The sequence below is a fragment of the Erythrolamprus reginae genome, chromosome 1 (assembly GCF_031021105.1).
Source record: "Erythrolamprus reginae isolate rEryReg1 chromosome 1, rEryReg1.hap1, whole genome shotgun sequence".
NCBI lineage: Eukaryota > Metazoa > Chordata > Lepidosauria > Squamata > Dipsadidae > Erythrolamprus > Erythrolamprus reginae.
This window is the reverse complement of record NC_091950.1, coordinates 299,458,538-299,470,560: the sequence shown is the minus strand read 5'-3', so window position 1 is coordinate 299,470,560 and position 12,023 is coordinate 299,458,538. Positions and strand designations below refer to the sequence as shown.

At 42.3% G+C, this 12,023-nt stretch overlaps 1 protein-coding gene and 1 long non-coding RNA gene across 2 annotated transcripts; one reads left to right on the top strand and one right to left on the bottom strand.

The window, feature by feature from the left end:
* Positions 1-379: 379 nt before the first annotated feature.
* Positions 380-4,716, top strand: LOC139160957 (uncharacterized). The gene is made up of 3 exons (XR_011558047.1): positions 380-437; positions 2,102-2,361; positions 4,141-4,716. It is a non-coding gene; the product is annotated as an uncharacterized lncRNA (long non-coding RNA).
* Positions 4,717-8,878: 4,162 nt separating this feature from the next.
* On the bottom strand, positions 8,879-11,311 carry LOC139160948 (tigger transposable element-derived protein 1-like). Its single transcript, XM_070739447.1, has 2 exons — positions 10,857-11,311; positions 8,879-10,288 (listed from the first exon to the last, which is right to left on the bottom strand). Exons 1-2 carry the CDS (start codon positions 10,875-10,877, stop codon positions 9,230-9,232), a joined length of 1,080 nt encoding a protein of 359 aa, XP_070595548.1. The 5' UTR covers positions 10,878-11,311; the 3' UTR covers positions 8,879-9,229.
* Between the last annotated feature and the right edge of the window lie 712 nt (positions 11,312-12,023).

The following is a 12,023-nucleotide window of genomic DNA, read 5'->3' as shown; positions in this document are numbered from 1 at the left end:
GTAGTAACATTTTTTGCAGCCCTTCACTTATTACAGTATATACGTGTAATAAGAAGCAAATCCACTAGTTTTCCTTTCAGATTTCATATTCTTTGGCCGTTTGCATACTTTGAATCAAATATGTTTCCATTGCCTGCCAAATATGTGGTTGATAAATTATTGATGCAACAGAAAATAAAGTACCCAGGATCTAGCTTCAAAGCTGCAGAAAACCAAGACAAATGGACTCAGTGAAGAGCCACACACACAAAGAGAAAAAAATAGAGCTGCTGGACATATTCTATTGTTCTGAAATACTGAAAATGAAGTATGACAAATACATTAGGGGACACCCATGGAAACCAGCGATAGTTGTTTGAATTTCCTCTGTGAATTAAATGCACACAAGCAATGTGTTCCCCTGGTTACAGCAAGCTAGAGTAAATACATCTTCAAAGGTAAGTCCAGTTCTAATTCTTTCTTCATGGTAGATCTGTTCTCCAACTGTGATCAATTTTCCCTGGTTTGTGTACATAGAAATACGTTTGAATAGGTGAAATTCCCAGTTCTGCTGTTTAAGGGTTTAAGCCAGGAGTCCCCCCAAGCTTTTGATAAAATAGGATTGTCCTTCGTCTTCTTCGTGAAACGTAGAAAAGCTAGACTTTGTATATGTGCAATGTCTCCCAGATTGGGAGTTGTAAGAATGGCTTGTCGAAAAGACTAATCATAGCCTGTAAAGTGGTACACTAATTGTAATAACAATATGCAGCATAGATAACTCATCAACAGGCTTCAGAAATCTATTTAAATTTATAATTTTGCTGGTGGGATTTTTTAAAAAGAGCAGTTGCCCAACCTGAGAAAGATAAGTGGATTGACTGTTCAATCTTTGTGCAGCAATCATGATGGTCAAGAAAAAACCCCCAGTAATTTACCGTGTTTCCCTGAAAATAAGACACTCTCTTATATTAATTTTTGCTCCAAATGTTGTGCTACGTCTTATTTTCGGGGGGTGCCTTATATTTCTCAAATAAGACAAATTTACAGGCAGAAAAGCTGACACAAAGTGTACCATACGGTACACTGATTATGGTACGGTACCTGTCAGTTGTTGGATTTAGAAGGACCGTTACCTTAAGCAAGGTGCTCAGCCCGCTGGAACTGAGCCAGGACCTTCCGGAGGTGATGGTTATTAAAGTACAGACAGAGCATGTTCGAATGAACAATAACTTTTATTAGAAAAGTAGAAAAATAAAGTTTGTCTGAAGAGACATAAAATAGCACATCTACATGGTTAATGAAGATGAAGCGTAATGGAGATTCTCTAAAACTAGAGACCGCCTTCTTCTCCAAGAAGGAGCATGTGAGCAAACAGGTTACATCACAAAGGAGGAGCTACATTAATAAACAGAGTTAACTATCTAACTACTGGATGTTTCTCAATGTCTTCGGAGGCTGTCAATTCACAGCGTGACATCAGTATGGCACCCACACACACAAACGACGGCACTTATATGGTACAAAAGTATACTCACGCTATTGCAGCTTCCGGCCACCAGAGGAACTACAATCTACGCACTGTAGTGGAGACTGTAATGGCGGTGAGACAGCAGCAGACTATGGCTGCTGTACTGGACAGTACAAAGCGATGGAAGGGGCCAGCAGGGGATGCCACATTATTATGGTACCGCTATGAACAGCTTTGAATGGTACCGTATGTTTTTCCACCGTACCGTATGTAAACTTGACTACGCCTTATTTTCATGGGGTGCCTTATATTAGCAAATTCTGCAAAACCTCTGACATGCCTTACTTTTGGGGTAGTCTTATTTTCGGGGAAACAGGGTAATATGCCATGCAGTATGCAGTTCTGAAAACAGTTCTGAAAAGGGATATTAAAAAGCTGAAAAAGTGGAAAATGGAAGAGCAATCAATATATTGGGGGACAGAACTGAACCACTCTCTTGGAGAAACAATTGTGTTTCCATCTCTCTCTCTGTGTGTGGAATAATGAACACCCGCCCCCCATTAAAAAATAGCACTCTTTTCCAGCTCATAAGAAAGGCAGCTTAAAGTAAGCCATAGTGGTTTTTAGACTTAAATAAAAATAATTTCTTTTCAGCCTCCAAATGGTTTGTGTTGGGACTTGTGGCAGAAGAAATGGTGGACCGATGATGGCTCTGCAGAAAGTGGGCCCGAAGATTGCAGGGGTATGAAAAGCCAGCCAGAAGAATGACTCTTTGTGATTCCACTCCAGAAAAGGAAAGGACTTGAGATTGCCAATAAGTGCTCCAGGCAAGCTGCCCCTTAAAAGGAGGCTTCAAGCTAATGTCTCCTGTAGGTCTCCTGTAGTCGTGCTCAGACTGCAGTGTCTGCTGATAGGTAATCCTTAATGGACTTTGGTTAACCTCAAGACTGAAATTACAATGCTACGGTATATGTTCTGCTGGGCTCTCTGGTAGGAGCCTCCTGAAAATTCAAGAGTATAAATTTCAGACACACACACACATTTGAAAATTCAAAACAATGTTCTTTATCACAAAATTCAAAATAAACTAAGCACTCTTTTTGTACTGCAAAGAGCACTCATCCCAAAACAACCGGGTAATGTGTACAATTTCCCTTAAGCAGTCATTAAGTACTTAGCTAGCAGCTGTGAAGAAACTTCATACGCCTTCTTCTTTCAACGAAGTGAGACACACACACACATACACACACGTTGCTCTGCTTTGGTTTCAAAGGCGTGAAAAATCAACAAAGTCCAGAAAACAGCAACACACAACTCCTGAAGAACTGCGATCAGATACTCATTCACAATGGCCAAACCCACACGCTGCTATTTATAGCAGCAGCCCTAATTACTGGAACCCCACCCAACCGCAGGTGGCCTCATTTTCTCTTGTAATAATCCTTCAGTTGTTGTCTCCTATGCATCACTCTATGCATGCGTGGATGTGTCATTAATTCTTGTTCAGAATCCAAAGATGATACAGATGATTGATCTCCTTCTGGGCTGTCTGCCAAACTCCCCTCTTCCCTGTCACTCATGCTTCCTTGGTCAGAGGAGGCTTCATCCCCCATATCCACCTGCACATTCCTTGGGGCAGGAGCTGGGCCAGAGCTAACCACAACACTATATAGATTTATTTAATGATAAACAATGGGCTTTGGGAAGAACATTGTATTTTAACAGAAGGTGTACTAGTAATGAAGGTGGGAAGTCATACACACACACACACACATGAAGGTCTTGGCTTGTTCAGGTTTCTTCCTGTGTAAGTTTCAGAGATTCCTGGCTTACAGGCTCATCTCCTGTATCAGCTAGGGTGTATCTCCTGTATCAGCTATACCAGGGTAACTCGACAAAAAAAAAATCACACATAACCCTTCCCTGGTACAAGTTGAAACAGGAGATGAGCCTATAGCCTAGAAGGCAACCTTACAAAGCAGATCCTAAGGTTCAAATCCCAGTAAGGGTGTGTCTACCTGATGAAGGCAAACAAGCCTGAAATAAATCTATAGTAGTCTCATTCCTTTTCATTATCAACAAAAATATGTTACACACACACACACACACACAATTTTCTAACTTTTCTATTTTTCTTTCCCCCCCTTTTTTCTGCATATTTCTTTTTATTCTTTTTTTCTTAATTTGATTATTTTTTATATTCGAGACTTATGTTTTAAAACAAAAGGCTAGCAATTTCTTGAGTAATGTGACAGACTGATTGAGAGAAAAAGAGAGAGAGAGAGAGAAAGAAATAGAATTAGGGAATGAATGAGTGAAAGCGGTAAACAAAATTATTATTAATTTTATTTTATGAAGTCTTAATTTCCTTTTCTTTGCTTTCAATTGCAAATCCCTTCCTCTTACTATTTTCCCCTCCAAAAAAGGAAGCCTGTGTGGTTGGGTTGGGTTGAAAGAGAGCGACTGGTCCAAAGTCACTCAGATGACTTTCAAGCCTAAAGATTTAAACTTCCAGTCTCCTGGTTTGTTGGAGTCTTCACCAGTATACCAAACTCATTCTTAATTTATTTACATGTTCAACTAGATTTTTAGGAAGCACAGGAAACCTAGATTTCTCATTTTTTTTCTTGGTGACTTAAACGTTAAGAAATATAAGTTTCAAAATGCCTTGACTGTGTTTGGGTTTTTTTTAGCAAGCAATCAGGAAATTCAAACTGCAACTCAACAAGCGAGACACAGACTTCAGGGGATAATCAGAACTGCTACCAACCTGCCTTCCATTGAGGACTTGTATACTGCAGGAGTCAAAAAGAGGGCTGTGAAGATATTTACTGGCCCCTCACATCCTGGACATAGACTGTTTCAACTCCTACCGTCAAAACGTCGCTACAGAGCACTCCACACAGTGATGGGCTCCTACAGGAACGATCAGGAACGCAGTTCCAGTAGCAAAATTTGGAGCTCCACCCCAGAGCACCCAATTTGCACTGAAAGATGTTGAAACAAAATGCATAAAGATGTTGAAACAAAATGCATAAGCCACGCCCACAGTGTGGTAGTAAAAATTTTGGTAGCCCATCATTTACTGCACACCAAGACAACTAGACACAAGAACAGTTTCCCCCCCAAACGCCATCACTCTGCTAAACAAATAATTTCTTCACCACTGTCAAACTATTCACTAAGGCTGCATTGCTATTACTATTAGTCTTCTCATTATTCCTATCACCCATCTCCTCCCATTTATGACTGTAATGTGTTGCTTATATCCTTACGATTTATATTAATATTGAGTTTCCTGATTGCTTATTTGTACCCTATGACAATAATTAAGAATCATGTACCACATGATTCTTGACAAATGTATCTTTTTCTTTTATGTACACTGAAAGCATATGCACCAAAGGCAAATCCCTTGTGTGTCCAATCACACTTGGCCAATAAAGAATTCTATTCTATTCTATTCTATTCTATTTTAATTCTATATCATTTGAAAAAGTCCTAACTCAGTCTCTCTCTCTCTCTCTCTCTCTCTCACACACACACAAGCATGCACACACACATACATACATAATTCTCTGCCTTACAAGGCAAAGGCTGCAAGTTCAAATCCCAGTGAGGGTATGGCTAGCTGATGAGGCCAGAACAAGGCCGAAATAGATCTATCCTAGTCTCCCTTAATTTTCAAATTCAGCAAAAACATGTGACACACACACACACACACACACATATTAATGAACATACTACTGAACATAAACAATTGGTATAAACACCTGAACTGAACCCAGTTTTTCTCATGTACAATATAATGTGCTTATTTATGCTTTGAATGTATGAGGGGCTTAGCTTTGTTCCTGATTAAACATTTTGTAATCATTTATATCTGAATGTATTTATAAGCCTTTAGAATTTATCTATGTATGCATGTGAATAAGGTGTGGCTAATTTCACGTCTCTCTCAAGCCTTTATTGCCATCTGCTGGTGAATTCAGGTTTTGGGAAGGAAAGAGAAGGGACAAGTGAATTAAAATAATAATGGATGATGATAATCAAAAATAGCATCTGAAATGTAAAAGCTTCAGAGTCACAAGCAAACCATATGGAACAACTACAGTGATTATACAATCACATGATAATTTGTTGATCCTAAGGTTTCTAGTTTCAAGCAGCATCTTAACATCTATAGCTGTTTGTTTCAAGGAGAAACAGAAGAAGAGTAGACATCAGCAGAACTACTGAAAGTGGCACAATGGTTGATGCTGCAATATTACACCATAATCCAGAATGTTATTTTGTTATTAGTATATGTTCTGTCGGGCTCTCTGGTAGAATCCTCCCAAAAATTCACAGATACAAATTTCAGACACACACACGTTTGAAAATTCAAAACAATGTTCTTTATACCGAAAATTCAAATAAACGAAGCCCTCTTTTTGTATAGCAAAGAGCACTCGTCTCCAAACAAACTGGTAATTTGTACAAGTCCCTTATCAGTTCTGAGATACTTAGCTTGCAGCTGTGAGGCAATTCACAGTCCTTCTTCTTTCACAAAGTGAAACACACTTTGCTCTGGTTTAGTTTCAAAGCGGGGGAAAATCAGCAAACAAAGGTCAAGGTCAGCAAGGCAGGCACCAAACACAATGATCAGATAATCCTCCACAATGGCCAAACCCACAGGCTGCTATTTATAGCAGCCTCACTAATTACCACAGCCCCACCCAACCACAGGTGGCCTCATGTTCTTTGATAATGCCTATGCATCGCTCTCCGCATGCGTGGTTGTATCATTAACTCTTGTTCCGAATCCAAGGAGGAGCGAGATAATTGATCTCCTTCTGAGCTGTCTGCCACACTCTCCTCCCTGTCACTCATGTCTTCTTGGTCAGAGGAGCCTTCATCAGCAGATTCCAGCAGGAGAAAAACAGGCCTGTGGCATGTGGATGTTTCCCCCACATCCACAGTCCTTGGGGCAGGAGCTGGGCCAGAGCTAACCACAACAGTATATAATTTTGTCAGTGTACCAAGATCTTTTTTTTTAATTGGTTTGGTGTCTTCTTAATGTTTAGCCTTAACAAGTGGGGCCCAACTGAATAATGCTGCCTAGGCCCTTCAAGACATGGATGGGTTCCACTTACCTTCACCACCAGTTCGCATTTCGGCACGTTTTTTTCGGCAATTTTTATGCTTCCGTCACGAGGTCCTTCGCACCCATAAGAGATCTAAGTTCAAATCACTGTGAATTCCTTATTTACAGCCAAATTGCTTTAGTTCGCAGTTCAGATTCCTATAGAGAAGTGATAGCAAACCTTTTTTCCTCGGGCGCCTAAAAGTGTGCACACGTGCTATTGTGCATGCACGAGTGCCCACACCCATAATTCAGTGCCTGCGGAGGGTAAAAACAGCTCCCCCATCCCCCGGAGGCCTCTGGAGGCCAGAAACAGCCTGTTTCCCAACTTCTGGTGGGCCCAGTAGCTCGTGTTTCACCCCCCGGGCTTCAAAGGCTTCCCTGGAGCAAGGGGAGGGTTAAAATGCCCTCCCCATCTGCCCAGAGCCTCTCTGGAAGCCAAAAACGCCCTCCCAGAGCCTCTGTGCTTGCCCAAAATCAAATGGCTAGCTCACACCTGCACACGTTTGGAAATGAGCTAGGGCAATGGCTCATGTGCCAGCAGATATGGCTCTGCGTACCACATGTGGCACCTGTGCCATAAATTCGCCATCACTGTTATAGATAGTTTGTAATAAATCTTTTTACCTGTTTGAGCTTCCTGAATTCTGGATTCTTTAATTGCCCATTCACAAAATGACTCTCTCTAGTTACTGAATTTAAGTTTCTTTGTCTACCATCTTGAGGAATTGTTTCATTTCATTTATTTATTTATTTATTTATTTACTTACTTACTTACTTACTTACTTACTTATTTATTTGTCAAGCACGTATGAGATAATACAGTGATCCCCCGGTTATTGCGAGGGTTCCGTTCCAGGACCCTCCGCAACGAGCGGGTTTTCGCGAAGTAGCGCTGCGGAAGTAAAAACACCATCTGCGCATGCGCGATCTTTTTTAAAAATTATTTTAAGGCCGCGCGTGCGCAGACGGTGGGGCGACGGCAGTTCGGAGGCTGGCAATGGTTATTTTTCATGCCGCCCCCCCCCAGTCCAATTTTGAACAAGGTTTTTTCTGGTCAAGTTGCTAGCTCTCAGTGAGTAAACTTGCCACTTATGATTTCAAAGTCCATTTTTAACCTGGTTTTTTCCTGCTCTCAAGTTGCTAGCTCTCAGTGAGTAAACTTGCCACTTATGATTTCAAAGTCCATTTTTAACCTGGTTTTTTCCTGCTCTCAAGTTGCTAGCTCTCAGTGAGTAAACTTGCCACTTATGATTTCAAAGTCCATTTTTAACCTGGTTTTTTCCTGCTCTCAAGTTGCTAGCTCTCAGTGAGTAAACTTGCCACTTATGATTTCAAAGTCCATTTTTAACCTGGTTTTTTCCTGCTCTCAAGTTGCTAGCTCTCAGTGAGTAAACTTGCCACTTATGATTTCAAAGTCCATTTTTAACCTGGTTTTTTCCTGCTCTCAAGTTGCTAGCTCTCAGTGAGTAAACTTGCCACTTATGATTTCAAAGTCCATTTTTAACCTGTTTTTTCCTGCTCTCAAGTTGCTAGCTCTCAGTGAGTAAACTTGCCACTTATGATTTCAAAGTCCATTTTTAACCTGGTTTTTTCCTGCTCTCAAGTTGCTAGCTCTCAGTGAGTAAACTTGCCACTTATGATTTCAAAGTCCATTTTTAACCTGGTTTTTTCCTGCTCTCAAGTTGCTAGCTCTCAGTGAGTAAACTTGCCACTTATGATTTCAAAGTCCATTTTTAACCTGGTTTTTTCCTGCTCTCAAGTTGCTAGCTCTCAGTGAGTAAACTTGCCACTTATGATTTCAAAGTCCATTTTTAACCTGGTTTTTTCCTGCTCTCAAGTTGCTAGCTCTCAGTGAGTAAACTTGCCACTTATGATTTCAAAGTCCATTTTTAACCTGGTTTTTTCCTGCTCTCAAGTTGCTAGCTCTCAGTGAGTAAACTTGCCACTTATGATTTCAAAGTCCATTTTTAACCTGGTTTTTTCCTGCTCTCATGTCCTCCTTCCATCCCTCCTTCCTTTCGTAAAAAGCACTTAAACAATGACAGAATATGTAAAAAACCCCAGCCCTCACCTGTGTTTGAATTTCATTCACTCAGTCATTCATTCATTCTTCTCTATGCCACTCAGTCCCAACATTTTCAACCCACAAATTACCATTTCCCATCCCCTTAATGTACTGTACAGTACTGTACAGTACTGTACCTCTACCTGTACCTGTAACCTGTACTGTACACATTGAATAACACTTAGTCATCCTGATAGAAACAATAAAAATATTTATTTACATTTTTACATTTTTGGGGGGGGGTTAGCATAACTAGGATAAATCGGGATCTTCTTCTATCACCATGTCTACAATGGACGCTGCAGGTGATGTTGTGGCAGACCTCTTGGTTTTCGTGATAAACATAGTTATGGGCAGTTGTTGGCGCGTTTTCTTTTGCTTGGCTAACAAGGCTCTGTATGGTGCAATGGTGTTGTCAAGGGAGGCCTTAAAGTGTATAGAGCGAGTCATGTTGGGATCCCAAAGTTCCGCCATGCGTTGCAGATGTGCAGCAGTTCTGTTCATTTCTGCAAGCGCTCTAGCGTTAGGCCAACATCTTCTTCTTCCTCAGATTCTACAGCTCCCTCCTCTTCTTCACTCGCTGACCTGGTCAGCTCCTCCAGATCTTTGTCAGCGGTAGGCCATGTTCATCAAGCAAACCATTGACTTCCTCTGGTGTCATGTCAACGAAGCCTTCTCCACCCAGTGCCTGTGCCAGCTTCACAGACTTCTGGACTGCAGCATCTTGAATTTCTTCGGGAGCAAATCCCCTGTGATCATGCACCACTTCTGGCCACAATTTCCTCCAGCAGGCATTCATTGTCTGTGACTTCATATCCACTAAGGCACTCTGAATGTTCTTCAGACAAGATGCAATTGTGTACTGACGCCAGTAGGCCTTCAATGTGAAGTTTTGATCAGCATCCATTGCTTCCACGATGCTTCCAAGAGAATTGCGCGTGTACAGTGCCTTAAATGCGCGGATAATACCTTGATCCATCGGCTGGATAAGCGATGTGGTGTTTGGTGGCAAGAATTCGACTTGCACCCCATCATGTTCATCTGCCAAGTCATCATGGCCTCCAGCATTGTCCATTAGGAGAAGCACTTTGAAATCTAGTCCTTTGGCAGCCAAATAAACCTGCACCTGTGGGATGAAGCAGTGATGAAACCAGTCCCGCGTGAGGGGTTTTGTAATCCATGCTTTAGGATTATGCATCCAGTACACTGGCAATGCATTCTTATTTCTGTTCTTGAGGGCTCTTGGATTTTGTGACTTATAAATTAGCCCTGGCTTCAGCAAAAAGCCTGCTGCATTCCCACACATGACCAAAGTCACTCTATCTTTCATGACCTTAAAGCCAGGGGCTTTGGCTTCATCTTGCATCAAGAAAGTCCGTGAAGGCATCCTCTTCCAGAACAGGCCTGTTTCATCCGCGTTGAACACCTGTTCTGGATGGTAGTCCCCTTCTGCAATTAGATCTTTAAAGGTGCGCCGGACAAAGTTTTCAGCTGCACCTGTATCTGCTGAGGCAGCTTCTCCATGCAATGACACACTCTTCAGGCCATAGCACCGTTGAAATCTGTCAAACCACCCTTTGCTTGCTGTGAATGTGGCTGGGGCTGAAGAAGCAGAAGATGTTGATGGCTGGGGGGTCTTCAGAGTCATCTACAGAGAATGACAGGAAAGGGAGAGAGAAGTGACTTGAATGAAAGCATACAGTCCTTCCATCACTCCCTCCTTCTCTCCCTCCCTCCCTCCTTCCCTTCTCTCCCTCCCTCCTAACATCCATCACTCCCTCCTTCCATCCATCCATCCCTCCTTCCATCACTCCCTCCTTCTCTCCCTCCCTCCCTCCTTCCCTTCTCTCACTCCCTCCTAACATCCCTCCCTCCCTCCTTCCATCCATCACTCCCTCCTTCCATCCATCCATCCCTCCTTCCATCACTCCCTCCTTCTCTCCCTCCCTCCCTCCTTCCCTTCTCTCCCTCCCTCCTAACATCCCTCCCTCCCTCCTTCCATCCATCACTCCCTCCTTCCATCCATCCATCCCTCCTTCCATCACTCCCTCCTTCTCTCCCTCCCTCCCTCCTTCCCTTCTCTCCCTCCTAACATCCCTCCCTCCCTCCTTCCATCCATCACTCCCTCCTTCCATCCATCCATCCCTCCTTCCACCCTTAACACTTAACACTTAAATACAGTATGTAATGACAGAATAAAAAACCTCAGCCCTTACCTGCGTTTCCCTCATCTGCATCGCCTCCTTCTGTGTCTTCAAGACGGTTGTACAATTGCTGTGCCTTGGTCCTTATGGTGTTGGTATCCAACGCAATGCTCTTTTTGCGGCAGTCTTGTACCCACACAGACAAAGCAGCTTCCATCTTCATAAGGCGTTTGTTTCTAGGCGTCACTATTCTTTTTGCACCCTTGTTGAATGATATCAGAGAACTTTGCCTTATCTTCTTCTCCTCTTTCCTAATGTATCGCACAGTCGATTTGTTGATCCCATAATGCCGACCAACCTCTACATTAGAATGTCCCGCTTTCAGCATGTCCAAAAGTTCAATCTTTTCCTTAATTGTCAGCATCTTCCGGGTCTTTTTAGCATCGCCGGCTCCACTCCGCATGGAACGTTTAGGTGCCATCTTCCACGAAGTCTTCACAAAAGAGCTCCAAGCAAGAGATCGAAGAAACAGATCCAAGAAAGAGCTCCAAGCAAGAGATCGAAGAAACAGATCTAAGAAAGAGCTCCAAGCAAGAGATCGAAGAAACAGATCCAAGAAAGAGCTCCAATGCAAGAAACAGCTCCGACCAACAACCCCGACCAACAGCTCACAAAGTTCCAAGACAGAAACAGCTGCAAAAGTTGCAAGTTGCAAAGCAAAGCAAAGCAAAGCACTGATTGGCCGAGATTTCTGCCCATCAGCAATGACAATGGTGATTGGCTGAAATTTTGCTGTATCACCATTGCCATTGCAATGGCAAAGCTGATTGGCCGAGATTTCGGCCAACCAGCAATGCTACACGTCAGTTTGGTCAGTTTGGGCGGGAAAAACCGGGCAAGTACTGTATTTTTAACTTTTTTTTTTTTTTGGAAAAATCGCGATGTAGCCTGTAAAGCGTTTCGCAACGATCGAGATGGTAGCAATTGCTCAAAAATCGCAAATTACCCTGTAAAGCGTTTCGCAACGATCGAGATGGTAGCAATTGCTCAAAAATAGCAAATTACCCTGTAAAGCGTTTCGCAACGATCGAGATGGTAGCAATTGCTCAAAAATCGCAAATTACCCTGTTCGCAATGGTCGGGGACGCAATAAGCGGGGGATCACTGTAGATGTAAGTATAAACATCTTTGTGAATACATGTAATGGATGCAAATATATGGGAACATTAGGACAGGAAT